General features: G+C 44.0%; 7 protein-coding genes across 22 annotated transcripts; 2 read left to right on the top strand and 5 right to left on the bottom strand.

The window, feature by feature from the left end:
- Positions 1 to 75: 75 nt before the first annotated feature.
- On the bottom strand, positions 76 to 657 carry LOC105735803 (uncharacterized). Its single transcript, XM_012488085.3, has one exon. It carries the CDS (start codon positions 573 to 575, stop codon positions 249 to 251), a length of 327 nt encoding a protein of 108 aa, XP_012343539.1. The 5' UTR covers positions 576 to 657; the 3' UTR covers positions 76 to 248.
- Positions 658 to 3,067: 2,410 nt separating this feature from the next.
- LOC100870583 (tubulin beta chain) lies at positions 3,068 to 5,466 on the bottom strand. Its single transcript, XM_003694792.4, has 5 exons — positions 5,117 to 5,466; positions 4,491 to 4,955; positions 4,088 to 4,392; positions 3,671 to 3,968; positions 3,068 to 3,572 (listed from the first exon to the last, which is right to left on the bottom strand). Exons 1-5 carry the CDS (start codon positions 5,171 to 5,173, stop codon positions 3,354 to 3,356), a joined length of 1,344 nt encoding a protein of 447 aa, XP_003694840.1. The 5' UTR covers positions 5,174 to 5,466; the 3' UTR covers positions 3,068 to 3,353.
- Positions 5,467 to 5,519: 53 nt separating this feature from the next.
- Positions 5,520 to 6,258, bottom strand: LOC105735804 (uncharacterized). Its single transcript, XM_012488086.3, has 2 exons — positions 6,186 to 6,258; positions 5,520 to 6,107 (listed from the first exon to the last, which is right to left on the bottom strand). The coding sequence occupies exons 1-2, from the start codon at positions 6,204 to 6,206 to the stop codon at positions 5,850 to 5,852; spliced, it is 279 nt and encodes a 92-aa protein (XP_012343540.1). The 5' UTR covers positions 6,207 to 6,258; the 3' UTR covers positions 5,520 to 5,849.
- Positions 6,259 to 7,672: 1,414 nt separating this feature from the next.
- LOC105735791 (uncharacterized) lies at positions 7,673 to 8,163 on the bottom strand. Its single transcript, XM_031917284.2, has 2 exons — positions 8,119 to 8,163; positions 7,673 to 8,037 (listed from the first exon to the last, which is right to left on the bottom strand). The coding sequence occupies exons 1-2, from the start codon at positions 8,131 to 8,133 to the stop codon at positions 7,744 to 7,746; spliced, it is 309 nt and encodes a 102-aa protein (XP_031773144.1). The 5' UTR covers positions 8,134 to 8,163; the 3' UTR covers positions 7,673 to 7,743.
- LOC100870348 (uncharacterized) lies at positions 8,002 to 10,225 on the top strand. 2 transcript variants are annotated; one of them, XM_086909084.1, is made up of 3 exons: positions 8,002 to 8,089; positions 9,256 to 9,707; positions 9,797 to 10,225. In XM_086909084.1, the coding sequence occupies exons 2-3, from the start codon at positions 9,696 to 9,698 to the stop codon at positions 10,016 to 10,018; spliced, it is 234 nt and encodes a 77-aa protein (XP_086765210.1). In that variant the 5' UTR covers positions 8,002 to 8,089; positions 9,256 to 9,695; the 3' UTR covers positions 10,019 to 10,225. The 2 variants fall into 2 exon arrangements, with proteins under 2 accessions (XP_086765210.1, XP_003694838.1); XM_003694790.4 differs by lacking the exon at positions 8,002 to 8,089 and adding an exon at positions 8,405 to 8,609.
- Positions 10,226 to 13,641: 3,416 nt separating this feature from the next.
- Positions 13,642 to 15,230, top strand: LOC105735802 (uncharacterized). Its single transcript, XM_012488082.3, has one exon. The coding sequence runs from the start codon at positions 13,783 to 13,785 to the stop codon at positions 14,467 to 14,469; it is 687 nt and encodes a 228-aa protein (XP_012343536.1). The 5' UTR covers positions 13,642 to 13,782; the 3' UTR covers positions 14,470 to 15,230.
- A 2,633-nt stretch (positions 15,231 to 17,863) lies between these two features.
- On the bottom strand, positions 17,864 to 26,361 carry LOC100866387 (uncharacterized). 15 transcript variants are annotated; one of them, XM_086909090.1, is made up of 17 exons: positions 25,483 to 26,361; positions 24,879 to 24,974; positions 24,635 to 24,814; positions 24,340 to 24,549; positions 24,018 to 24,268; positions 23,751 to 23,940; positions 23,396 to 23,540; positions 22,374 to 22,468; positions 22,201 to 22,224; positions 21,786 to 21,830; positions 21,389 to 21,455; positions 21,109 to 21,276; positions 20,529 to 20,655; positions 20,319 to 20,426; positions 20,108 to 20,260; positions 19,906 to 19,938; positions 17,864 to 19,311 (listed from the first exon to the last, which is right to left on the bottom strand). In XM_086909090.1, exons 1-16 carry the CDS (start codon positions 26,215 to 26,217, stop codon positions 19,911 to 19,913), a joined length of 2,622 nt encoding a protein of 873 aa, XP_086765216.1. In that variant the 5' UTR covers positions 26,218 to 26,361; the 3' UTR covers positions 17,864 to 19,311; positions 19,906 to 19,910. The 15 variants fall into 15 exon arrangements, 13 of the variants coding, with proteins under 13 accessions (XP_086765216.1, XP_086765215.1, XP_086765213.1 ...); XM_086909089.1 differs by having other exon boundaries at positions 20,529 to 20,673; XM_086909087.1 differs by having other exon boundaries at positions 23,348 to 23,540.
- Between the last annotated feature and the right edge of the window lie 1,096 nt (positions 26,362 to 27,457).

The following is a 27,457-nucleotide window of genomic DNA, read 5'->3' on the forward strand; positions in this document are numbered from 1 at the left end:
AAGAGAGAGAGAGAGATAATGGAAAGAATCGGGTAACGAAAACAGAGGAGACAGGGGAAAAAAAACGCATGGGTATAGAATGAAAATTAGCAAAAATTTATTGACGAAAATTAATAGTCGACAGCTTTGATTTTCGAATCATGTCCGATTCCAGGTGAGATGATCGGGAGGAGGAGAATACCGTGATTGGGGAAAAGCACGATCGACTAGAACGGCTGAGATGTTGACGTCGCAGTGGCGCAGTGGATTCAGTACGTGGCGACGACCGGGGCGTGAGCGTAGACGGCCGCGGCTGGTGCAGCGGCGACGAGAGGCGCGGCTGTCTTGACGACGGCTGCGGTGGCCACGGGGGCAGCGATGTAGGGAGCTGCTGCGACGAGCGGGCTCTTCACGGATACTTTGTAGGTGTTGGCGTAGCTGGTGGCGACCGGGAGGGTGTGGGCCACCGCGACCGGGGCAGCGGCGACCACGGGTGCGGCGTGCACGGCCGGTGCCAAGAAGCCTGGTGCTGGTTCCGGTGCCGGGGCGGCCAGGGCGCAGGCGAACAGGGCGAACAGAGCGACGAATTTGTACATGGTTGCTTTTTTTCGTATCGACGAAAAAGAAAACGGCTCGAGAATTCGTACTATAGCGGCTGAGATCGCTGACAGTCGAATGATGCTTGACTAGTCGAGCGGCTGCCCTTTTATTCGTCCGACTTGACCTCTCCCACCCAAGAACGCGCGCGCTCCATTCCATCCGATTCGACCCGGCTTCGTTCCTCGACAACGCTGTCCTACCACTTACGCGTCACCTTCAACAGATCGGCGTGTATTCAGGGTCCTTGCGTTTTTCGCCTCGTACCTTCGTGCGCGTGGTGAGAACATTGCCAAGGCCTTTTGCAAGCGCCTCGATCCGCGTGCTCGAAAGATCCTGGTCGCTCTCTTTTTTTCGCCGCCGATAACAACAGATCATTCCTCGTCGTTTCATCTCGTCGTCAAATGGGGAGAACGAATTCGGCGAACAAGTAACAATAGGTATCGTGAGGTATCGTAAAAGGTACAGGGCAAATGTCTATAATGGGCAAAGCCCTTTTGTATTTCGAGAATTAATTTCTATTAATTAACCGACCGTTCGTTAATTAATAATACGCGCGAATCCCCGTCTCGTAATCAGATCTCTATTTTCACGTAACGTACCGATGCGATCCAAGTTAATACCGATACCGATTACGTTACGCACCGCCTTGTTTATTTGGAACGGCGATTCGATTGAGTAACGATTGGTAATCCGTGTTTTAACGCCCACTCCGTTACCGTACCAAAAATGCATCGCGACGCGTACCGAGGATGCGTCGTTTAGAAATAACAACTCGCGTCGTGTTATTTAGAAATTATTTTTCGGAATGAAAAAAAAAAAAAAAAAAAAAAGAAAAGAAAAAGAAACGAGAAGAAAAAAAAAAGAAAGAAAGAAAAATCGAATTACGAAAACGAAGCGATCCAATTTGACTTTGCACGGCGTGCTCCGATAATTTACGAGGCGGTCGTGTTCTTTCCGGAATCGGTCCACCTCGTATCTTTCCTCCTTTCCCTTTCCCTCGTTTCGTTAATCTTTTTTTGTCATACTGACTGGTCGCGTATTTCGCGGCAAGGTCGCGTTTCGTAAATGCCTTCCCCCTCCCCCGCTCTTCGCGTCGTGGTGAACGCCATCCAACGACAAAGTTCGTCCTCCACGAGCTTACGGTTTTTTTTTTTCTTTTTTTTCTTTATCTTTCATTTTCTCTCGTTTTTTTCGTCCTTGCTCGTTTCTCTACAGCTTTTACGAGAATGGAAAGATCGGCGGAGGAGTCCGATGCGAGATCGCCTCCGATAACCATGAGCCTAGGCAACGCCCAAATCCGGAAGGCCTTGGCCTCACGTCGGATATCGTGCAAAGACTTTCGGATTACGGCACCACCAGACAGGATTTTCGAGGCTCTCGTCAAAAGTTAACCAGTCAGTCGTTCGGGAAGGGGGATGCTTCGCTATAAAAGTGACCGTCGTCGTTCGGAATCGAATCACTCGAGGTTTTACAGAGGCCGCGAACGATATTTTCAAAAAGAAGGAGAGAGAGAGAGAGAGAGAAAAAAAAAAAGAAAATCTACGTTATTCGTACACGCGATGATCCTCGCGTATGCTTTCTCGGTATTTGTCGGTAAAATAGAGCAAACGCATCGCGCCATATTGCATCACGTTCGCACGTACACGTATTACTTTAATTATACGAATTAACAAACGGAAAAATCTTCTCTTCGCGACCGCCCTACGACAAACGAACCAAATTCTTCTCGCTTCGATAAGCAGATTTCCAGTAATCGATATTCGCAGTCTATTCTCATCCGCTTTGGTTATATTTACATTCACGTAACCGTTGCTTATTAGCACCTGTTCGATGCAAATACTTACGGTTATATATTAGATTCGATACGGTTTTACATACGTAATAATATAATTTGCGTTACGTTCGTTAAGAGCACAGAGGGACAAAGGATAAAGATGGAATTGTATGTAACGATGGAACGAGGGAGGGGAGAATGGGGAATTACGAACGAAAGAGGCGAAAAGATGCGTAGAGGCGATAAACGCAGCGCGTTGCAAAGGAGAGGAGATTTCTGCAACGTTGTGTGTACCGTCTCTGTTCGTGGCACGCCAACCGCGAATGTAGTAATCTCGAGGAGGGACCTCGACCGATCGAATGTAGAACGATGGTGGTGGCACGATGGAAAGAATCGTACCTCGAGTATAACGATATACACCGTTGACAATACGTGTATTTATCCGTGTATTTTCGTTTCGTTTTTTCGCAGCACGCTCGATGATCGTTCGAAGATTTCGACTTTCGTGCTTTCACCGCTCGACGATGCACCGTTTATCTTGCGAACGAGGCAGTTGGCAGACACGCAAAAGACGCGCATGCGCGTTTACAGATGAACACGCGAATAAGAAAGAAGAAGAAAACTGTCCGATGAAACGAGTATCAATGGAAACGAGAGGTTCCGATTATTATATAGCGAGTAGCCGATTAATCGGTGGATTTTTATTAAAAACAATTTTAAGCCAAGAAAAAATCTTATTGGTGGTCGATTTTACATAATATATTGAAAAAACGTATTTCGATGTGTTTCTTTTTTTTAAAGTTACAATAAACGCTGACTTAAGAGGACAGGATTGAGTTAAGATAGTCGTTGAAAAGGTGAGGTGGAAGATTCGAACGTGTTAAGGAGAGAAATCTATTTTTAAACGCAATTACTAATTCGTGTGATACAGGCACTTTTTCATAAGTTAACGAAATTTATACTATATATATATTTTCTTTTTTAAAAGACAATTCAACTTTTACGGGTGTTCGCCCTCACCCTCTTCTTCTTCGTCGAACTCGCCTTCTTCCTCGGCGGTAGCCTCTTGATATTGCTGGTACTCGGACACCAAGTCGTTCATATTGCTCTCAGCCTCGGTGAATTCCATTTCATCCATCCCCTCTCCCGTGTACCAATGCAGAAAAGCTTTCCGCCTGAACATCGCCGTGAATTGTTCCGATACTCTCTTGAACAATTCCTACGGGGACATACGATATTTTCTTTCTTTCTTTTTCTTTCGCTCGATCGAAATTTTTATTTACTATTCGAAACATTATATATATATATATATCATACCTGAATCGCCGTTGAATTCCCAATGAAAGTTGCCGACATTTTTAACCCGCGGGGGGGAATATCGCACACGGCAGTCTTAACGTTACTAGGAATCCATTCCACGAAATAACTACTGTTCTTATTTTGAATATTGAGCATTTGTTCGTCCACCTCCTTCATCGACATCCTACCTCGAAAGACGGCTGCCACGGTCAGGTAACGACCGTGGCGAGGATCGCACGCCGCCATCATGTTTTTCGCGTCAAACATTTGTTGCGTGAGTTCCGGGACCGTTAGAGCTCTGTATTGTTGCGAACCTCTGTTTCGAAAGGAACAGGATACGGATTTTTGTTCGTGATTTTTTTTTTTTTCATATGTATATATATACATATATACAATAACGCTTCAAGTTAAATTTAGAAACATTAGATACCGCACCTGGACGTTAAGGGTGCGAAACCTGGGATAAAGAAATGCAATCGTGGGAAGGGTACCATATTTACAGCGAGTTTACGCAAGTCGGCGTTTAGTTGTCCAGGAAATCTTAAACACGTGGTCACTCCGCTAAGCGTTGCGCTCACCAAGTGATTCAGATCACCGTAAGTCGGTGTCGTTAACTTTAACGTACGGAAGCAAATATCGTATAGGGCCTCGTTATCGATACAATAAGACTCGTCTGTATTTTCAACCAATTGATGCACCGACAGAGTGCAGTTGTAGGGTTCGACCACCGTGTCGGATACCTGACGGCAAAAAAATAATCATTTGCGAAGTTAATTAACTAATTAATTAATTAATCAATCAATCAATCAACTCAGAGAGAAAGAAAAACTCAGCGTACCTTCGGGGAAGGCACCACGCTGAACGTCATCATAATTCTATCCGGATATTCCTCGCGAATTTTGGATATAAGCAACGTTCCCATTCCAGCTCCTGTTCCACCGCCGAGAGAATGAGTCAATTGAAATCCTTGCAAACAGTCGCAACTTTCGGCCTCTTTCCGCACAACGTCGAGAACCGAGTCGACGAGTTCAGCTCCTTCTGTATAATGGCCTTTCGCCCAATTGTTCCCGGCCCCGCTCTGCCCGAACACAAAATTGTCCGGCCGAAATATCTGGCCGAACGGGCCGGAGCGTACCGCGTCCATGGTGCCCGGCTCCAAGTCGACGAGGATCGCTCTTGGAACGTATTTCCCCCCCGACGCCTCGTTGTAATAAACGTTTATGCGTTCCAGCTGGAGATCGGAGTCACCGTGGTACGTGCCGGTTGGATCTATACCGTGCTCGTCGGATATCACCTCCCAAAACTGTGCGAGAAAGAAAGAAAGAAGGGAGGGGGGAGGGGGAGGGGAAGGAAAATAAGCAAGAAGAGAATTGTGGAGAAGGGGAAAAGAAGGAAAAGAAAGGGATGATGGAAAGATATGTGATAAAGTCTGTGACAATTTTATAATATAACGCGAAAATATACCTTTGCTCCTATCTGATTCCCGCATTGGCCAGCCTGGAGATGGGCAATTTCACGCATTTTTTCGATCCTCGATCTCTACGCACTGTTCCCGACACGATCTCGTTCACTCGCGAACACTTTTCCCTCGCTTCCCTCTATCTTTGCTATTCTATCGGTACTATATTTTTCTACAATACTCGAGAAATTAGCCTGAAACAAAGAGTTTGTCCTGAGCGTACGTACGATCAAGAAAAAAAATCGGCGACGAAATCAACGAGTTGTCGTTTGTTTCCCGGTTGCCTTGGAATCTTTTGTCTCGCCGATCGTTTATCCCTCCCCTCTCCCCCCCCCCCTCTCTCTCTTCCTCACACATAGATCGAAACATATAACAACAAATAAAAGAAATAGTAATAAAATACGAGGATTTTCATGGAAATCTTTTTTATTCGTTTCTCCTCTTTTTTTTTTCTCGTTTCGCAAGCAAAGTCGAAGGAAAGAAGAAGAAGGAAAAATTCAAATTCATCGACACGGTAACAAGAAAAAAAAAAAAAAGGAAAGAAGGATAAAAGGGGAAACGTAATCGCGTGGAAACGTAATCCATTGTTCCAAGACAAGAACGACATTCGGCCGGATGATCCCGGCGGAATGGTGGTGGAAACCTTTTGCCAAGGTTTATCGCGAAGGTCGATCACATCGTTGGAACGTAACCGGATGTTTCCCCGAGCGGGTTGTCCTCGAGTCGTGGCGCGAATCGTCAGCGTCTGCCTGCAACCAGAGCCGCCGCGGGAAGGCTGGAATAGGCGAGCGGCGCGGCGTGGGCGATTACAGGGCTGGCGATGTACGGCGCGGCGACCGCGTGGTTAACAGCGTGCGCGTTGTAGCTGGTCGCGTAGGTGCCCACCGTCAAAGCTGCTGGAACCGGCGCCGCTGCGAACGCCGCTGGGACCGCGGCCGGGACCGCGGCCGGGATCAAGCCGGCCGAGCACGCGGCGACCAACCCGGCGAGCAGAACCTATTTTTTCGAGAAGGAGGAAGAAAATTAGAGAAAAATAGAGAAATTGAGATTTCGAGACGGAATCGAACCACTTACCAAGAATTTCATGGCGAACATTTTTTTTTTTTTTTTAATAAGATCTCGAAGGTGTTTCGAGCGATGGACAATTGTACTGTGCGGACGGATTGGCCAGGGGGTCTTTTTATAGCGAGTTTCGTCCCGTGGATCTACTCCCACTACGAGCATAGTTTCGTTCGTAACGTTGGTTCGTGGCACGATGCGACCGGGAGCACGCTCCTGCATACCGGATTACTTTTGCTCGTTTTAGGCCACGCCTGCCGATTTACCAACGCGTCTCTCAAATCTAGTTAACCTTCTTTTTCTTTCTCTCCTCTTCTCCTGACCTTTTCATCCTGGTTCCTGATGTCGGCTCCTCGGTGTCGTTCACCGCGGGATACGATTACCTTCGAAACGTCCTTTGTTCCTCCTCCTGGCACGCTCGTAACTCGTAAATAAATAGAAGATCGCTGGAGAAAAACTCGATAAATCCATTTTAATTGCTTTTCTGTTCTTCTTCTTTTTTTTTTTTCTTATGAGGTAATTAAAGGGGAATACGCCGATATTGAAACGATGAGTCGAGAATGACACAGTTATTCTTCGTGAATACACAATCTTTAATTGTCTCAGAGAGGAGAGAATGGAAAATGTTGAAATTGCGTATTGCGTTTTCTCGCAATGGTTTTATGCAATTAAAATTGGTGAACAATTGGTTGGATTAGAGGCATCGATGTTCGAATTTCAGTTTCACGGGTAATATATGTTTGGGTGCGGCTTGTTTTAAATACGGAACGCGCGTACTCGCGTTTACAACGATTGGGACATAGCAAGTTTCGAAGATCGTTCGTCGAACGTGAGTCGAATTTCCTACTGGAAACGGCTGACATCAACTTTCTTTCGATCCGATATAGAATATTGTATCCAATTCTGCGGTGTAATCCTGTTTCTTTTCGTTGCAGTTTTTGTTTTCGTCACATCTGAGAGAGAGAGAGAGAGAGAGAAAGAGAGAGAGAGAGAGAGAGAGAGAGAGAGAGAGAGAGAGAGAGAGAAATCTAATTTTCTCGTTCGAGTATCATTAATCTTTTGGAAATGATTTGGAAAAGAAGGAACACACAGCAACACGCGTAGGAAAAACGTGAACATTTTTTTTTAAAACAACGAACAATATCGTTAGATAACTTAAAAATTGTTTATTCCATAAATAATAATGATGGAAAAATATATATATATTTTTTAGATGCGCATATATAATAAATTTCTACTTTTATGAATATAGAAAATCTTGGAAGAATTAAATTATGCAAACGAACAAGAATATATCGGGCAAAATTGCGAATATTATCTAAAACTAACTTCATTCGAACGATTCTCTTACTCGTTCAAACTTGTAACTTTCGACTCGAATTTATCTCTATTAAGATATCTCTACTTCATTAAACATTCTATTTCTACTCTAATTTTTTTTTTTTTTTTTTTGTTAAAACTGAAATATAGAGAAAGGAGAAGGAAGAAGCGAAGAATGGCCGTTCGTTTCAAATTTGCAATTTATTTCATAAAAACAAGAAACTTAAGAAGCAACAGGTCGTGTTCAGAGGGATTATATGGCAACAGCGGGATAGTTGAGCGCTGCGTATGGGAGCGGTGCCGCGTGAAGGGGAGCCGCGGCGACGGCGAGGGGCGGGTAAGCGGGCGGCAATGGTGCGGCGACGGCGGCGGGCAGAGCGGCCGCGAGCGGCGCAGCGGCCAACGTGTTGTAATTCCTGGCTACGACTTGGCTGCTTCTAGCAGTGACGATGGGCGCTGGAACAGCGGCCACCGCCGGGGCCACGGCCAAGGGGGCGGCAGGGAGCAGTCCGGCTGAGGCGACGGCCGCCACGAGGAGAACTAGGCACTGAAAAATCGAGGGAGATTAATACAGAATGTCGATGGGATAGAGTTTCGTAGTAAGAAGAAATTATTTTCGACCACTCACCACTGTCCTGATCATTTTTCGAGCTTGCTTTGTTCGATTCGGCTGTTGAGCGACGAGTGATGAGGTCGTGGAAGCGTCCTCGCTTTATACGAATCGGACAGGTGGAGCGATCGGGGGAGGTTCGCTTACGAAAAGTGCGATGCGCGGTTTGTTTGCGAAAGTCCCTCTCCCCCTCGAGTTGGCATTTCGAATGCTGGACTCGAAGCGTCGCGTTTTCACGCGCCTCACTTCTCCCCTCTCCCCAGTATCCGTCCGTCCAGTATTTTCAAACTGCTCGCGAGCCATCACTCGCAACAACAAACGCGATCGATCGATTTCGATGACCTTGATCGAAAGAAAAGCACAGGGCGGACACTTGCACGGGTATCGTGATATTACGTAAAGGCGGGCAATTGTATAATCGTTTCGACGGAACGTATAACAAGGTTATAACGTCGGTCGAGTAATTACACGGATCGTTGTGCGCTTCCCACACTGATGCATCATAAGCAGTAAGTATTTTCGTTTAATTTTTCATCGTCGAATCTTAATCTTTCTTCTGTTTTTTTCTCTTTTCTTCGTCGCCTGCAATTCGTCCCGATTTCGTCGCGATCTGTAGATAGATTTAGTTTTTTAATTCGAACGAAAGAAAGAAAGAAGGAGAAAAAAAAATACGATCGTCTCTTTTTTCACGCCTATCTATACCGGATCTAGTCGCTAAACGTCTCCTCCTAAGTCGTCTCGCACTTTCCATCTTTATCTCGAGTCGCCACAAGGCTGCACAACTCCAACGAGGCAACAAACAGACGCTTTTTTTCTCAAGTTCAAGTTCGTCGGGATCGGCGAACGCCCGGTTTCTTTTTAAGGCAAAGGTGTGTCTCGACGATTCGGGGGAATGTAACACGTTCTTCTCGTTATTAATTTGTAACCAATTTTCGAAGCAGAGAAACTATTTCGTATCCCTTCCCTTTCCTTTTCGTTCGCTTCCACTTTCGTCCGAAGAAAACTGAAAGTCGAATAAACGTATACACAGATAAACAATCCGCGGGCGTTGGATCATTTGGATCGAGTAGTTGAAAGCCTGTTCAGGATTCTTTGTACGCTTTGGACAAAGACATCGTTAAACGATATTTTGATCGTAAATCGTATTTCTTGAAGTTCGCAAGGACGACGGCGGTGGCGCGGCGGTCGAACGGGGAAAACCTGTTCGCGGGGAAAAAGTTGCTCGAACGGGGAGGCCTGAAAAAGAAGGAAATGACGCCTGCATTGTTGGGACGCGACGCCTGAATCCCTACGCAACCTTGAGTAGGATAAGTTGGTCGCTGGGAAATCGTTGCTCGGAAAGAGAAGAGAAGTTCCAAGGGGAGGAGAGTGGATTGGTCGAGCGGTTTCGAAAAAAAGATTCGATCCACCAACAACAAGAAGAAGAATCCTCTTCCCTGCTCGGCTGCTGTGTTGCGCGCACAGGAACGAGAGAGACGCAAAGGCAAAAGGTAGGGGATGCGAAGGAAAGACGAGGGAATCTTCGTTTCGCCCTATATAAGCGGCGTCTCCTCGCCGATCCAGCCGTAATCGTCCCGTGCGCTTCGAAAACAAGCATGTTGAAAACGGTGAGTGCGAGATTATCACAGTTCGCGTAAGCTAAGGTAAGGAGAAGAAGCGTGGAGATTCTCTAATTCGAATCTTGTTTCGAGCGCAGCTGTTGCTCGCCGGATTGTTGGCCGTTGCGTCGGCCGCCCCAGCGCCGACACCGCTCGCGCCGGCCGCTCTGCTCTCCGCCGCCCCGCTGCCGGCCGCTCCATTGCCATCACCCGTCATCTCCAACGTCGGCTCGCCTCTACTCTACTCCAACTACCCGGCGTCCATCTCGCTTGGCTACGCGCCTGCCGCTTCCTACCTTTACAAAAGCTACGTGATCTAATACGAGGAGACGTAAGGTGTTTCTACGAGGATCGGATCGAAATGAGATCGATCGTTTCGCATTTTCATTCGAAAGGAAGGAAAGGAAAAATCAACAAAATCGTCTCTGTACTTTCCTTGCGATGTATATGTCCAATCTTTTTCGTCCATTTTTTTTTTTTTTTTTTGTACTTTTCTAGATCGCAATAAAATCATTTGAACGCAAAAACATGTTCCTTCTTTTTTTTCTCTTTTATTTCTTCTTCGACGCGGTTTCATCTATTACACGATTGTTTATCTATTCGTTAGGGGGGATCCATCTCGCGTCGAATTAGTTACGCGACTCGTCGTTACTCCACAAATCCAATTATGTAATAAGAATGGACGTAGGAATGATCGCACTCCGAATAATCGTTTTCTACCCACTTATGTTATATAAATATGTGTACGTGTTCGTGAACGCTATAGACACACGCTTATAAAACACAAACATACGCGTGTGGGATCGATTTGACACGGTATAGATGAAAAGTATTGTTTTGTTTATTGTTACATCGTCCGTGTGTTTGAAGTAATATCGTCACGCGAATTGCGCGCGTCGTCTTTTTTTTTTTTTTTTTTTCCGATCGCTCGCTTCTTATCTCACTTGTATACAACTGCGTGTGTGCGTGCGTAAACGCCTGTGCGAAATCGATCTAATTCCACTCGAACGAATACGTAAAGAGAAGAATTCGCCGATGATATTCCATCCAAATTCTAAATTGGAATATTGGACGTCGGGATACGGGTTGAAAACGGGCAACAGAACCGATTCTAATTTTATCCTCGACAAAGTACAATGCTGTTGTATTACGACGACACGTTACGAATCAAAGAGTTCGGGACAGAAATTCGACATCGATGACATCGGGGAGAGAAATGGGGGAGATCGAGCAAGGCCATTGAGCAGATTTTTGTTTTTTTTTTTTTTTTTCTTTCTTTCTTTCTTTCTTTCTTTCTTTTACGAAACAACAAGTAAATTGTATGCAACCAACAACAATAATACCGGATCGTTACGTAAATGCAATGTCCTCGCAATGTTGTACGCGATGCAAAGGGATGAATACTGCTATATGCCGGTTGCTACCTACTATCTCTCCCCCCCCTCCCCTGCGAATTTACACAGAACGTCAGAAATTTAAACGTGGGCATATTTTTCGATTAAAATCTAATTCGATAATATCGTTATGTCGATCCCGCCGCGCGGTTAAATTAATAAAACACGGACGACCGCTTACATGTCACGTCGCGTTGCGTTTCCAGATTGCAACGTGTTTCGCATAATAATATTCCCTGTATTGTGACACGTGTGTTAGCGTAATAATATCGAGATCATGGGTGAAAATTTCCGCGGCCGTGCACGTCAATGCACGTTACGCACGTTGTGCACGAAAACAACTTTGCCAGATGGAGAAAGATCTATAACCGGCCCGTAACGGCTATTAAAACGAACTTCAAAGCGTTACGTCAAATCGTTAGATTACGTTCCGTTAGAAATTGATAGACAACACGATTTAACGTGCGATTATTTTCGATTGTTGTTTCGATATATATTTTGTGTATTACACGCGATTCGATGGGCGAAAAAAATCGCTCCCGTGTCCACCATCCCCTATTCGCTCCTCGTCGTTATTTACGAAATTATTGATTATTGCGCGGGTGCATCTAGCGCTGGCGACAATGCGATCTGCCTGCATGGTACATCCACCCCTTGGCATCGATCGTCCCGTCCAGAGTTCACCGACCCCTCTTTCTCTCTCTCTCTCTCTTTCTCTTTCCGCTTCTAGACGCGATACAATACTTGTACACCGTCCTCATTACCACCCTTATCCACCTATTATCTTCGCCGTTCGTTCGCCGCTCTATCAGCTACCGGTTCGTCAAATTTTAACGAATTTGTTTCACGATCGAAGCTACGATGCAAAATCGATTCCATCCATGCCATACCGATACCGATCGACCAATTCGGAAGGAAAGTTTTATCTAACCGATTTATCAACCGATATCGATATTTATTATTTGTAAAATAGCGAGATTTTAAAAATAAAGAAAATGGCGGCGATCGGTGAATGGGGCGGCACCGTCGAAAAATCGATTCATGCCATTGATACCGATCGAAGGAGAGATTTATTTAACCGGTTATTATCGATATTTATTATTGTAAAAATAACGAGATGCGTGATTGGATTAACGAAGGTTGTAGCAAGATTTATAAAGAAAATGGCGGCGATCGGTGAATAATACATTGTTCGAATAACCGATTTATCAACCGATTTTTATATCGATATTTACTATTGTAAAAATAACGAGATGTCTGATTGGATTAACGAAGGTGGTAGCAAGATTTATAAAGAAAATTGCGGCGATCGGTGAATAATACACTGTTCGAATAACCGATTTATCAACCGATTTTTATATCGATATTTACTATTGTAAAAATAACGAGATGTCTGATTGGATTAACGAAGGTGGTAGCAAGATTTAAAGAAAATGGCGGCGATCGGTGAATAATACACTGTTCGAATAACCGATTTATCAACCGATTTTTATATCGATATTTATTATTGTAAAAATAACGAGATGCGTGATTGGATTAACGAAGGTGGTAGCAAGATTTAAAGAAAATGGCGGCTATCGGTGAATAATACACTGTTCGAATAACCGATTTATCAACCGATTTTTATATCGATATTTACTATTGTAAAAATAACGAGATGTCTGATTGGATTAACGAAGATAGTAGCAAGATTTAAAGAAAATGGCGGCGATCGGTGAATAATACATTGTTCGAATAACCGATTTATCAACCGATTTTTATATCGATATTTATTATTGTAAAAATAACGAGATGCGTGATTGGATTAACGAAGGTGGTAGCAAAATTTAAAGAAAATGGCGGCTATCGGTGAATAATACATTGTTCGAATAACCGATTTATCAACCGATTTTTATATCGATATTTACTATTGTAAAAATAACGAGATGCGTGATTGGATTAACGAAGGTGGTAGCAAGATTTATAAAGAAAATGGCGGTGATCGGCTCGAATAACCGATTTATCAACCGATATCGATATCTATTATCGCCAAATAACGGGATACGTGTGAATGGTCGGAAAGATTTTAAAGTGAAGGAAGAGACAAGGGGGTGAAAAAAATGTTTGAACGGGGTTGGGGAGCATCGGTGGAGAAACCGCTTCCGTCCGCATACCGCGATGTCCTCGCAGATACCGAGTCGAGCCCTCACGTGATGGAGAGGACATGCGCGCACCCTCCGCAAATCCGCGACAGTATATAAGAGAAGACCGCGAATCTCCAAGTCTCAGTCCGCCCTCGAGAGTGTGCACAAATCACGCGCACGAAAATCAACGCAACGCAATTAACAACCGTGTGTTTGCGTGTAACCGTATCGAATATCACATACCATCCCTTCCCAAAGGGAAGAAAACTACAATAAAGAAGAAAAGAAAAACAAGAGGAAGAATCACAAGAATCGAGGATCGAGTTTTTCCCTCTCCTGTACGTATATATATATATATATATACACACACATATAAAACAATTACTCCAAAGTGTGAACACAAAGGTGAAGAAAAACAAAGTGTTCGAATCGAAAGGAGCGCGTGTATCCCCAAGCTTTTGATATAAAAAAAAAAGAAAACAAAGAAAACAAGGAGGAAGAGAAAAACTCGCGAAGAAGATTTTCTGTCCGTTCTCGACCCCGATTTACCGGCGTCGAAAACCGGAAATGGAGGATACGACGAGGCTGACCGATCGTCGGCGGGAGAACGAGAAAGTGGACGGGAAGCGGAGAGCGAGCCCGAGCGGGGGCCAGGCGAGATCGTCGAAGCAAGAGTTCGGCGACGACGAGTGCAGCACGGACAGCGGGTGCAGCAGCGGAGGGAGCAGCGGGAGCGCGGAGAGATTGTCGCGTCGCGGAAGCAGCGAGCGATTGTGCCGCGCCGCCCGGTTGTCGAGGACCCACTGCTACCTGGACCGGCTGCGGGGCCGGCCGATCCGCTCCCAGGAGAGGCTCTCCTCCGTGCAAAGAAGCTCGGCGCGTGTACGCGCCAAGTCATCCCGCTCGTGGAGCGCAGGTGACGTGAGAGGTGTCGGGAGGACGACGTCCGAGTCGCTCTCCTACTCGTCCTCGCCGTCGGACGCGCACAGCAGCACCGACAGCGACTCGTTGAAGAGGTCGAGCACAGCGGACGCGCTTCGAAGGGCCCTTCAAACCTTCAAGATATCCGCCAAGTGGGAGGGGAAGGAGAACAAGCACGCGAAAAAGAGCTCGAAACGGATACTACGCAGCCCCGTCGCCTACACGTACGTGAAGGGCCTTTCCGGCCTGCCCACCCAGAGGGTCCCGAGGAACGTGGCCCAGCAACTGGCAATGCCCTGCTCCTGTCAGAATTCCGTCGGTATATACCGATAAGAGGGGCCGAAACGAGATTCTCCGCAATCGAGAATCTCTCTCTCTCTCTCTGTCTCTCTCTTTCTCTGTCTCTTTGTCACGTTCCACCACTCTTGGACCATTTCTTACGAAAGAATTATCCGCGCGATTCTATCCTTTGATTGTCTATCTATCTATCTATCTATCTATCTATCTTCCGTTTCTACTATTTTTCGATCGTGGTTCTTTCCGTCATTTCTTTTTAAATCAAAATGACCAAAACGATTGGGTTGAAAAATATATATACATATATATGATAGATGATTAAAAGGAGAAGAAGAAGAAAAAGAAGAAGAAGAAAAAGGAGGGGGGGGGGGGAGGAGGAAGAAGAAAAAAATGATCGTGACCGATCGAAGAAAATTCGCAAACTCGTAGCGACGATGTATTCTTTTTTATTGTACAACGTGTTTTGCTTTTTTGGCAAACACGTTCGAGAAGTTTGCGGATCCGAAAAAAGAAAAAAAAAAAAAAAAAAAAAAAAAAGAAAAAACGCACTCTTCCCTTCTCGTCGCGATTACTTTTCGTCGATGGGATTGAAGAAGAGCGCAAGAGGGAAGTTGCATTCGTATTCGTATTCGTAGAAGGTGCGTCGACGTACCTACGATTTTAAATTGTTGGTCTCTTATTACGTAAGCAAGATAGATCACCGTAGACGAGCAACGTAGCCGTGCAACGTATGTATGTATCTTTTGTAGTGCAAAACGATTAGTACACACACACACACACACACACACACACACACACACACACACGATAAAGAAAAAAAAGAAAAACATGTATACAAGCGATACCAATTACGTTTAAATACGAATTCGTCATTCAGAGAAGAGGATAGGATCGAGGATATGTATCGATCGATCGACGATCATTCTTATACACATTATATATACGTGAATATTCTTTGTCGAATTCGCAATATATAATTTCAATCGCGCTTCTATTTCGAAATAATGTTTTTTAGCCGGTTATCGCGATATATACGAGTCAATTAAACGAACGAACGTCGAGATCGCGCGATGCCTTCTCTGTTTGAGGAATGTTGGACGAAAGGAAGCTCAAGAGTGAAAAAAAAAAAAAAAAAAAAAAAGGAAAAAGACGAAAGAAACGAAATATTACGAAAAAAAATGCTCGCGATCTCGCCTTTAATCTTTATCGTTTTAAAAACGTTCGATGATCATGAATCATTTCCGATAGATTGGAATTAATCAATTGTCCGTTAAACGGTGTACTTTTAAAACATATCAATTCGCATTAAAAAACAAAAAACGGTATCGCGATTTTCGCGTTGGCAGCAACCGGTCGGAGTTTCGAGACCGTTTTGTTACGTCGCCGGTCCGCACACGAAGTGAACGAGTTCTGGAAGTTTATTCTTTCGCAAGATCGCTGGCGTTTCGTTAATCGCTGCGAAAAAGAAAAAAAGGGAGCAGATAGCCGGCGTTCGACCTCGTTTTTTAGCCGCCATCGACCGGTTGCGACCGAATCGAAAAAACGGAGAGCAAAAAAACCGAAGGAAAAATCTTTTTTCTCGGAAACTTTTTCCCTCGAAAAACTTCTCATTTCACGTGACGAACGTATGTATACGCGATCTTTCAGTGCCTTGTAAATATCTATCGCGTGTATATCGCGAAAACGAATCGGCACAAATATCGGGAGTAAAAAAAAAAAAATGATATCTCGCGACGGGGAAGTAATATACACCTAATATACGAATTCGAATTCGCGTATGCGCGATCGATCCTTGCGCCAAAACACGAAGGCCGGGGAGAAATGTGGGAGAATGATAAAAATGTGGGAGAGAAAAAAAAAAAAGAAGAAAAAAAAAGGATGCATAAAGAGAAATTTGCATAATCTCAGGACTGAATGTTTTATATTAAGTATTACCTATGTCGATACTATTTGTAGTTTACGTTTCAAATAAACGTTTTTCATTCAAACGACGATTGTCATTTGTCGCCTTCCTCCTCCCCTAAATACGACTAATTTTTTTCCTATTTCACTTCACTTTCCATTTTATTCCATTCCATTCGATATAACGATATTAACACCCTATCTTCCCATCCATTCAAAAATGCTTCGATCGAAGCAGAGACCGATTCGGGGTCGCTTCGACGCTGAAGATTTTGCGGGGTGAGAAGGAAATCGGCAGTATTTATCCCGTGTGCTCGTTGCCGGAACACGTTTCCACGCGAAAAGGCGTGGAAAACGTGGAAGGACGACCCTGGTCCGTTTATAACTACGGCCATGACAGAATCAACGAGTGACCCAGTTGCAGGGGTTTGCACCCCGTGACGTCATCGAGCGAGCGACGCCATTCACGACCCTTCTCTGACCCAGATCAGTGCTAGTGTCATCCATACAAAATACCATAGTTCATTCAAGGATCGCGACGATTATCTTCTCGCAACGATACCCTCTTTTTCTCTCTTTCTTTCCTTCTTCTAAACGCGATCGCGCGAGAGAAGGAACGAGCGAGGTCGCGATCGAATCTTGGCTCGAGGAAAGAAAAAAATTGGAGATAGGATAGGAGAAAGGGAGGGGAGGGGAGGGTAGACGATCGGGGCAGTTCCTTTTTCTCCGCTCCGTTTGCCCCAGTTCTCCTTCCAAATTAGTGACGTCACCGGCGTCATTGAGAAGGCCGTCGACAACGCGTCCCAATTTCGCGATTGAAAAAAGCCCGCATCGCAGCCGCATCCCTCCTCGTACACGCATCGTATCCGCGATTCATCCCATACGTCGTGTTTGTAGCGCGCGTGTATTGTACGCGTTAATTATGTACACCGAGTTTCCCCTCCTCCTCCTCCACCTCTTTCTTCGCCAAGAAGAATTTTTCGACGGTGGAAAAAAAAAAAAAAAAAAAGAAAAAAGAAAAGAAAAAGGAAAGGGAAGAGCGACGAATCGATCGGAACGAATCGAAAATTCGCAACCGTATCATCCCATTCAGCCACCGATCATCCAGCCGGCGAGAAACGTACGGCCGGGTCGTTGCGCTTTGTCGATGACGTGGATGTTACGTCACGTCGTCATGGCTACCGTCGCCCCCTGCCCCCTTCCGACTCTGCCCGTAAAAATTGGAGCTTCGACCCCGAATCAGGTCGGCGTTATTCCTACTTCCCAAACGCAGAAGCCTCGGTTTTTCCACCGAATCCGAGCGATGACCGAGCGGAATATCTCTACGTCGAATGTAGCGCGTAACGTGTGAAAACGTGGTTTAAAAAAGAGTGAAACTACTCGTTCGTTTGGAATTTCGTCGAGAATAAGCGGTTAGGCTTTCGTTTGATTAAATTTTTAATAATCTTACGTAGAGATCCTCCAGAGTTCGATGGAACGGGGGGATGGAACGGAAGAAGAAAGGGCGAAGAAGTAAAAGGCGGTCGAATCGTGTAGAATTATAACGTATATTATTATTTCTTTCAACGTAACACAGTATTATTATCATTATCATCATTCGTTACAATATAGTAGTAGTTGTGCGAATTTTCTTGTCCGTGTCCTTGCAGATAAATCGCTCGCGATCCTCTATATTTAGCACCGATAATATAAGAAATCGCGGCAATGATTCTGGTAACGATAACGATAATAATAACAACAACAACAATAATAATAATAATAATAATAGTAATAATAATAATAGTAATAATAGTAGTAGTATAAGTAATAATAGCAATAAAGATAATAATCATCAGAATCTTAATTATCGATCGTAATAATCGTGATTACAATTGTAATATTTCGTCAACTGGTAACGCGAAGATTACCATTGCTTTTTCCTTTCCCGCGATACACATAGGCACAAATGTGCGCGTTGAAGCGTTCGAGTTTGATTGAATTTCGATCGAATTTATCGGATCGGCGATAATCGAAAATATTGTCAAGAGTGTTATTTCTCCCGGATATAAAGATTTTATTATAATATTTCAAAGATAACAACGAACTTTCGTATCTAGAGGCACTATCGTTCACGTGTTTTCTTTCTCATTCATCGATTGCAATTTCCTCAATTTTTATCATCCGCGGTCATCATCCTTAAATAAAGATTCCTTCCTATGTTTCAGGCGAGAGAGAGAGAGAGAGAGAGAGAGAGAGAGAGAGAGAGAGAGAGAGAACGAAGGAAAAAGAGCGATACGATAGAATCGTTCAAGGCTTAAGATTATACAAGTCGATAGAAAAAATTGGACGTCCTTTTTTAAGTGTAAAAAGTTTCGTGAAAATTCGAAAGGGAACTATTATTAAGAATAAATAGTAAACGCATAGATACTTTTATCATTGGTCGCGAACATTTCGTCTATTTCATTTCATGTTTTATACGTATGATTATTATCTATTTCGAATCGAAGGATATTGCTGCTTCTAGAAGAAAGTTTATTTACCACTTCTCTTTCGTTTCGTTTAATTTTTTTTTTTTTTTTTTTATATTCGTTTCGTTTCGTTCGCTTCTTCGTGTCCACACGTGTTCACGTGTTCGTATTATTAATTTGTATAGATCAAAAGGCGTGATAATAGCGAATAGCGAATAACGGAACGGTGTTCAAAGCCGCTTCGTGCAAATCTTAACGCTTATCGTTTAAGCAAGCTCGCGGCTTTGCTTTGCTCAAGATTGTCTACAATGTCGTGTAAATATTAATTTGTATGTTGCGTGATTCCCTCTCGCGGATATAAAGCGGCTACGAAGCGATTTGAACGATAATTTCAACAAAGGAAATTTCTTCGACACGAGTCCCCAAGTAGGATGAACGTTTCAATTTATTCGAAGGCATTCGTTCAAGTGTTGATCAGCACAACCGACTCGTCGATCTGCGCTCAGCCCGTGGAACTTTTATGCACGTTCTAAAAAAAACAATCGAAAAATTCTAATCGTATATTACAATCCTTCGATCGTAATATAATCTAGATATAATCTACAATAATCATTATTGAATTGCAATGAACATTAGCTGCAAAAATGATTGGCCGCTATCGTTTAAAAATTGATAAAATGGAAAGGCGAATAAAAGAAAGCGAAAATAGTTTTTTAATCGAAGTTGAAACAGCATCTATTGTAAACAAGGCAAACGAATTATTTATTAGGGGCAAAAGAAATGTATAAAAAAATGTGAACGAAGCGTTGTTCTCTATTTCAACGTATGTTGAATCTACGTATGTCGAACACCGCAAACGATTAGTATTTATAAAACGTACGAGGGAAAGGCTGAACGAAGCACGTGCGTTTTACAATCGTTGCAAAACACTACCAATATGATTAGGCTGTTCAAAACTAAAAAAAAAAAAAAAAAAAAAAAAGAATTAACCCTTCTTATTGCGATCGTTTAGAAAAAAAAAAAAAAAGAAAAAAAGAGCAGGAAAATTAAATCTTCATGCGCAACTACATGACTATGATATGAGAGTATCAATAATTTCCTTCTTTTTTAGAGAAGAACTTACCCGTTCTATTCACTGAGTACTGGCAGAAGAGACCTTACGTGATAATCAGATTTAAAAAAAAAAAAGATAATATTAGCTCGTAATTCCGCGGATTATTATTTTTTTTTATTTTTCAGAATCAACGATTCGATCAAAAATCTAACGTATATATAATATGTATTAACGTGCTTCGTTAGATTAGCGAAACGCTCCGTCTACTTACAATTCGATGCTTTGAATGGTAGACGTGGGACACGTAATTTCTACCTTGACGTGACAATGCTTGTGACACTTCATTTGACAGTCTCTACACTCGTAACCCTGCTTGCCTAATCTTCGCGCAAGCGTTCGCTTGCACACCTCGCACACCGTCCCCCTGAAACGAAACATTTCGCGTCACACTTTTCATTCCACACCGATACTCGATCACTTACCCGGCCATGTGTTTCGCTATGAAAGTGTGATCGTTAAATATATGAAGCTTCGTGCCCTTCTTTCGCCACTTACTTTTTTGTGCGAGCGACAACGGTACCAGGTAATGCCTGAAAAGAGAAAAAGATAGCGCGCGTCAAAACATACGTCGCCGTTTCGAATAACGCGTGAAATGACGCGTGATGTAGAGATAAATATGTTACGTTGTTTACTTTTTGATACCGTTCTCGAGCGTTTCGAGGACCAACGTAGAAGCCTCGTTAACGTAAGTTTTGGTCGACGCCCCGCTTATACCGGATGCCTCGCTCAAACTCGATCTCCTCGATTGTTCCTCCCTCCCTGGTATCGATAAACGAGCTATAAAATTCAAGCGAAACGATCGTTTGCACCTCGTCAAGTTAGTCTACCAGCGTGGTACTAGCGTTATCGGCATAGAATAGGAAATTTGCATTCCATTGCATTGTTGCAGCAACTATTAGCAGCATCGCGGTGATTTTTTTTTTTTCGCTAGTCCTCGCGATCGAGCATTTTCCATTCGCCAAGCATCCTTAAAATACGCTCTCTACCGCTCTTGTTATCCGTCGAGTAACGTCGAACTCGTACTCACCGACCATCGGTACGTCGTCGGAAATGGATTCGTGCGCAAAACAAACAACAAAGTAGAATTTCACGCTCAACGATTCGAACTATTTGAGCTATATTGGTGGGGAAAAAAGGGAGGGAGGAGGGGGAAAGGCGGGGTTAACCGAAAGAGAATAGATTCGAGTTCGAAGATTCGATGGGCAAACGTACCCGAGCCAGGATCACGCGCTCTGTCCGCGGATATAGATCTCGAGTGTGGATCCTCGTGATTCGCATCACCTTCCGGTCCAACTGATCTGCTTCTCGTCTTCGATCGGCTCAGCCGTTTCTTTATCGTGCCGAAGAAATCTCGACGTTTTCTTCTCGTTCTTCCCCTCTCTGCAATATAATCGAAAGATGACACGAGATGCTTCACGATTCATTGTACCAAATGTTCCTATTTACGCTGCGTGGTGGCGTGGAAAGAGGAAAATCATGCGGTGTTGATTACCTTCGGAATTGGAAGAATTCGGTGTGCTTTCCGGCCCCGACGTCACGCTGGTATCTTTCGGTCCGTGCTGAAACGAAGGAAGTTGTTAAGTTGTTTATACACAGGTAGTTAAGGTTACGGTTTGTTCGGCAAGCGTCTCAAGTTACAGAGTTTTTCTCAAAGAAGAAGGGCGTACGAAGGTGATAGATTTCGTGAAATTTATTAACGATTGTGAAATATTGGTAAACTATGAGACAGGCAATCGATGTATCGTACGCTCTTCCCCCTCCCCGTTATTTACGAGAGGCTAATATGTAATAAATTCAATTCAACGAGATATTAGACAATGACAGGAGAGGGGAGAGGGAGGAGGAGGAAAAAAAAAAAAAACAAATCTCGTAACAAGGAGAATAATTACCTCCGGAGAGATCTCTTGCCAGTTCCCGCTTTCCGTTAGGGCGACCTGTGGAATTAGTAAACAACACGCCACTCAACTGACGATAATTAGTGTGTTCTCGTAAAACAGAAGGCACTGCTTGATTTCCATACGGTTCGTAAATGAGGCGAGGGAAAGGTGCTAATAAATGAAAGGAAGTTTCTCGAGAAAAAAAGGAGGAAAAAAGAGAGAGAGAGAGAGAGAGAGAGAAAGAAAGATACTACGCGATTTTCCATTTTTCACTGGAACGCAAGTTAGAGACAACAACAATGTAATTAAATAATAAGAAGAAGGGAGGATTGGGAAACACACGAGCGGTGACACGAATCCGAAAAACCGGCAAGATTGTTACATCGACGATGACACGATGCGTGGGACGACACGATGTCAAGCTTACCTTAACTATCTGCCGCTCTGGCTGCTGCAAAAAAAAAAGAAGACACCACAAAAAAAAATAGATAATAATCAATACGGTGTTAGTAGTAGTACTAGTAATAGCGAAGAGAAATTTGTATAGATAATTTAGATGTATATATATATAAATGCGTGCCATGCGTTTATCGAGCGTACCCTTTGCTGGCTGTGCACTATCAGCGTCCCTTTATTCCCGTTGCTCTGGCCGGTTCTGTAAGGAGAGTCCACCACGTTCCCGTTCGTTAGGTAATCTGCGAATCAGGTAATCGATCGTTCCTTTAGAAAATTTTCTCTCCCCCGATGGAGGGGGAAAAAAAAAAAAAAAAAAAAAAAAAGAAGGAAAAAAAAATACAATTTCAAAAGATTCATCATCGTGGACTTTCTACGTCATCCACGTCGTTCTACCAAGCATCCATTTTCATTTCGTCTACCAGATAATTTTCCGCGCCTGGCAAACGCGGCCGTGGCGATTGTGCAAGCGTTTCGTTTATTGCTGTCATTACGATCTGCCAGGCTCGTTTCTCTGGTAGTCGAAATAACTTTGAAGAATTGTCGAATTCGCCCGTAGAGGCGAGCGTGAAATCGCATTATATCGTGCTAGGGGGGTGGGGGGATCGTTAAAGCCAATCGTTACCTAAGAACGGAGTAGAAAGAAAAAAAAGGAAGGGGGAAGGGGAGAAGAGGCAAAGAATTTTTTACATACGTCTATATATATATATACGTCATGCGAATTGTGATAGAGGAGAACACCGCGAAAGGCAAATTTTTTCAGGAAAAAAAAAAAAAAAAAAAAGGAATACTCGTTGGAAGTTTTAAACTTAGATCGATATATTACAATCGATAATACGATCTACGTGCTCTACGTGGAGAAGGAAAAACTGGATCTATTGTTACTCTACTATTGTTAAAAAAAAGATAAAAAAAAAAAAAATAAAAAAAGAAACAACGGTAAAACTAGCTTTGTTGAGGGGCCACGTTGTGGAGGAGAGCGAGAAACTCGAAGAAAAAACGCGCGAAGAAGAAAAGGAACACGTAATATACTACTAATTTACGAGGTATCGCTACTAATATAGTTTCACACTTGTGAACACGAAATGCAATGCCTTTCAGATAAAGTAATAGGTAATTACCCCCTTCGGGTTGAACGGTAGAGTCGTACAAGATAAGTGTGCTGTTACCATTGTTGTAATTTAGACTATTGTCGCTGATGAGATTTGTCGGGGTGTAGGTACGAGGAGTCGGTGACACCGGCTTTATCGTCTCCTTCACCTTGTAAGGTTTGTTCCCAATTTGAGGCACCTCCGCACCCTCGATGAATAGAAACTGAGAAAAGAGAGAGAAAGAGAGAGAGAGAGAGGGAGAAAAGAAAGGAAGAGAACGAGAGAGTGAGCGAAAGGGGGAACGAAACGAATGAAACGAACGACACGCGAAAAAGAAAAGAGAAAACGATGGCGTGGCAAAATGAACGTTTCTTTTTTTTTTTTTTTTAAATAATACCACGTTTACTAGCATCCGTTTCCATATGTTACTTACCTCAACCGTCAATGTGCCGGTAATATCTTCTTCCTCGTAGGGCCGATTTTGAAGAGGTATTATCTGCCTTTGACTCGGATTAGCGAGAAGCTCGTCGATCCCCACGATTCCCAGCCCTAAGAATCGTTGCGATTTATTCGCGCGATCGTAAACCTCCAACAACACTTCCGACGTGTTTCGATTAACATCGCTGCAAAAACGATTGTTGCGAACAATTAAAATTCGATCTGATCGCTCTATTCTTTCTCTATATATAAGAATGCTCACAATAAGAATGCTTCGTCCCACGACGGGTTTCTGGTATCCTTTTTCGCGGACGTTTGATTCTTTTGCGGAGGCTCGTCCAATTCAACGACGCAATACGGTTCCACGGCACCTTGCTCGCCGCCCAATTCCGCGGCCCTCGCCACTTTGACGAGCAACCGCCTATCGTTGACCACGTACTGGTTTTGAGACAAGGTCGGGCTCTGTGTCTGAAGCCGTTGCCGCGAGCTTTGAAGCGAGCTGCTCGACGTGTGCTGCGAAAATAACGTTTCTTTATTATATATAACATTATTTAATAGAAATTACACACGATACGAATACTTACCACGTTGTCGTAGTGCATAGGCATAGAAAAGGTTGGCTGGGTGGCCGCCGGTTCCCTCCATAACCGCGGACAGCTCGGATATTGGAACAAATTCAGATGGACGTTGGTCCCCCTTAACGCGCCTATCACGATTTCCGTTACGACCTCTTGCAACTGGCTCTCGTCCAGATCTTTCTTTATCGTGCCTACTTGGGCTAATGAAACTTTCACCTGAACGTGAAAATTTGCGAAATGCATAAGCAGGGAGAATTTTTTTCGAGGGGGGAGGCAAAAATTAAGAGCGAGAAATACTAACGTCCGGCCAGCCGTCGCATTTCAAATCGAGGAGAAGCTTCTCCGTGATGCAGATGACGTTCAATCGGGCGCGGAAACGGTTCACGTTTACTCGATAGTGACTGACCTCGAGTTTCTCAGCTTTCCGCCGGAACGCTTTCAACTGTAAGGCTGGGGTGGCCTCGCAATCGCACGTGATCGTCTGAAACGGAACAGATTCGAGATTGTGGCCGAAAATCGTTCCATTGAACTTCTCGAATACGTACCACGTCGTCCTTCGAGTCGCATTCGCAGAAAATGTTCGAGAGATTCGGTGGATGGGTTTCGGGTAAAACTCGAACGAATTCGACTCCGACTCCGTGCTGAAAATAAAGAGAAAGCGCAGAGTGAATGAATTTTTTTTTTTCGAAGGAAGAGTTGGTTAGTTTTTTTTTTTTTTTTTTTTTTCTTAACTGTGTGTAACTAAGAGAAACAAAACGTTTCACTCACACACTAGGGATTTATAATAAGTGAGCCAATATATATATATATATATAAGCTCGTGTATAATTTGACTAAGCTTTGAAAAGCTGATTCGAGCTAGGAGCTCGTCGGTAAAATTGTCCGACAATAACTCGTAAACGCGTTGAGCCGGCTTGCTTTTCGTTGCTCAAGAACACCTACGCGAGAAGATTGCGTAGTCTTATCTAGTCTAGCCGGTTGTTGTCTTACACAGCACGCGACGAACACTTTGTCGATCGTACAAAGTTCGCTGCGGATTAAATTTCGATTCGTCTTTTTTTTTTTTTTTTTTAAAGAAATTCAATCTTTCTAAAGAAAAGATTGTTATTTTACACGTATTTTACACGTTGCAGAGACGGTTCCTCTCACCTCGTCGACAGAGTTGGCGGTAAATTGATTGAGGGACGAGACCCAAACGGCCAACAGCTCGTCCAAAATCGCTGGATCGGAGTAGAGCCAAACGATAACCTCGTTGACCCAGCGGACAGCATCGGGATCGGCACCAGTCGCCGTCGGCAGATGCAAACTTTTGCTGCTTCTCGCAGGGCTGATCAAAGCGCCGGACGTCTTTCTGGTGAGACGTTTGCGGACAGGGGGTGTCGGTGGGACGTAAGGCGAGACACCGGAAGTTGGACCGGCGGCACCACCACCGGCCGGATAAGCAAGCGATCCGGCGCCGCCACCACCTGCCCCGGTCCCCGAAACGATTTTTTGCTTGCCAAGCAATTTGCCGCCACTACCGCCACCACCGGTACCACCACCACCACCACCACTACCACCACCACCGCCACCGCCACCACCACCACCACCACCACCACCACCACTGACACCGACGCTATCACCGTGGACGATATGGCCGTCCTTGGCGGTAACTATTGTCCCAGAGGCGAGCCCGTTCAAAACGAACCGATTGTAAACGTATTTGCCGACGCACAGTACCATCAATCCGAACAACATCCAGCCGAATATGAGCATCGATAAGGTATCCATGGTCGTGTCACCAGCCGAGTCGAAACTGCATATCAGATCGTCCACCCGCTCGGCCAAGTCGGCCATATTGCCCCATCGTTCGGCCAACCAAGTCCAATTGGATTCCAAAAACATTCTTTTCTATTTTCACCCGCTAGCGGACAGCGCCCCACTACTACCGTATTACAAGTTTATTAATAGATCTTGCGCATACCCTGGGCCCCCAGGATACGGCACTGCCCCTGTCTCGCGACCGCCTCTCAACAGTTTTCCTTTCCCTGTCTCATTACCGACGTCGATCCTCGATTTTGCTTTTCGCTCGATCTCCACACCTTTTCTATTCGCTTCCTCGATGCAGATAAATCTCCCTTCTTTCGAAATCTATCGGCGATTCGCACTGTTGCAAAGAAACGATCGCGGAGTAATCATTCTTCTCCTTTGGATAAATTTCGATTCCTTCGACGATTGATATCTTGGAACTGAAATTGTGACGATATTGTTGTGTCGATGAACGTGTGTGTGATCGTAAAATCGTAATTATTCCCACTTTGCTAAACCCATAAACGCGTTTGATTTCATTCCCGCCTCCTCGCGCTGAAAAAAATAATCCTCGACCGGTCGATGAACGCACGTGGATTAAAACTAAATCGAGAGAGGTGTGTGTCGATGCTCTCGTTTATGGATCGAGATTATTGTTCGTCGATCGAGCAATGCAATTAATTTTCGATCGACGAGAATATAAACGTTGAGTATATTTCAAAAGGATGATTTCATACTTGGGCGGAATAGGAAGGAGAGGAAGAGAAAAAAAGAAACGATACATAAAAAATGAGATACAAGGCATGAAAATTTATCAGTGTTGTTTTCGTGTTCGGTCAATGATCGAGTCTTCCCTTACACGCGCGGTGTCTTTGAATGCGTCATCACTCGCGATTCTCGCATCGTATCATCTTTTATTTGTGGCAGCTTTCGTGCTAGCTATCAGTCTGAGACGCTGATCAACCTGCTGATCGTCTGAGATCGAGAATCTAACGAACGCGCGATCTCCTTCGTCTATTCGATCTCGTTCGCTCGAATTCGTCTCTAATCGATAAATCTTCGATTCTTGCGAATCTTTAATCTTTCGCACAAAATGAAAAATGCGTTTTTTCGCATCGTGCAACGGATCCGAGCAAAGCGAGGATTAAAAAAAAAAAAATCAATCGTCTCTGTAATGTTTTTCAGCGCAGGTAAAAAATAACCTATTTTATTAATAAACGTTCAATCTTCAAGAGTGACGCGAAACACGCGGTACGTCGATCCATTCACGTTTCAGCGTGCCAAATATTGGTCGTGGTTCTCACGCGAAATTATCAACAGTGATTCACCGATTCCC

The sequence above is a fragment of the Apis florea genome, unplaced genomic scaffold (assembly GCF_048593485.1).
Source record: "Apis florea isolate Af1SG1 unplaced genomic scaffold, ASM4859348v1 contig_3081_pilon, whole genome shotgun sequence".
In the NCBI taxonomy this organism is placed as follows: domain Eukaryota; kingdom Metazoa; phylum Arthropoda; class Insecta; order Hymenoptera; family Apidae; genus Apis; species Apis florea.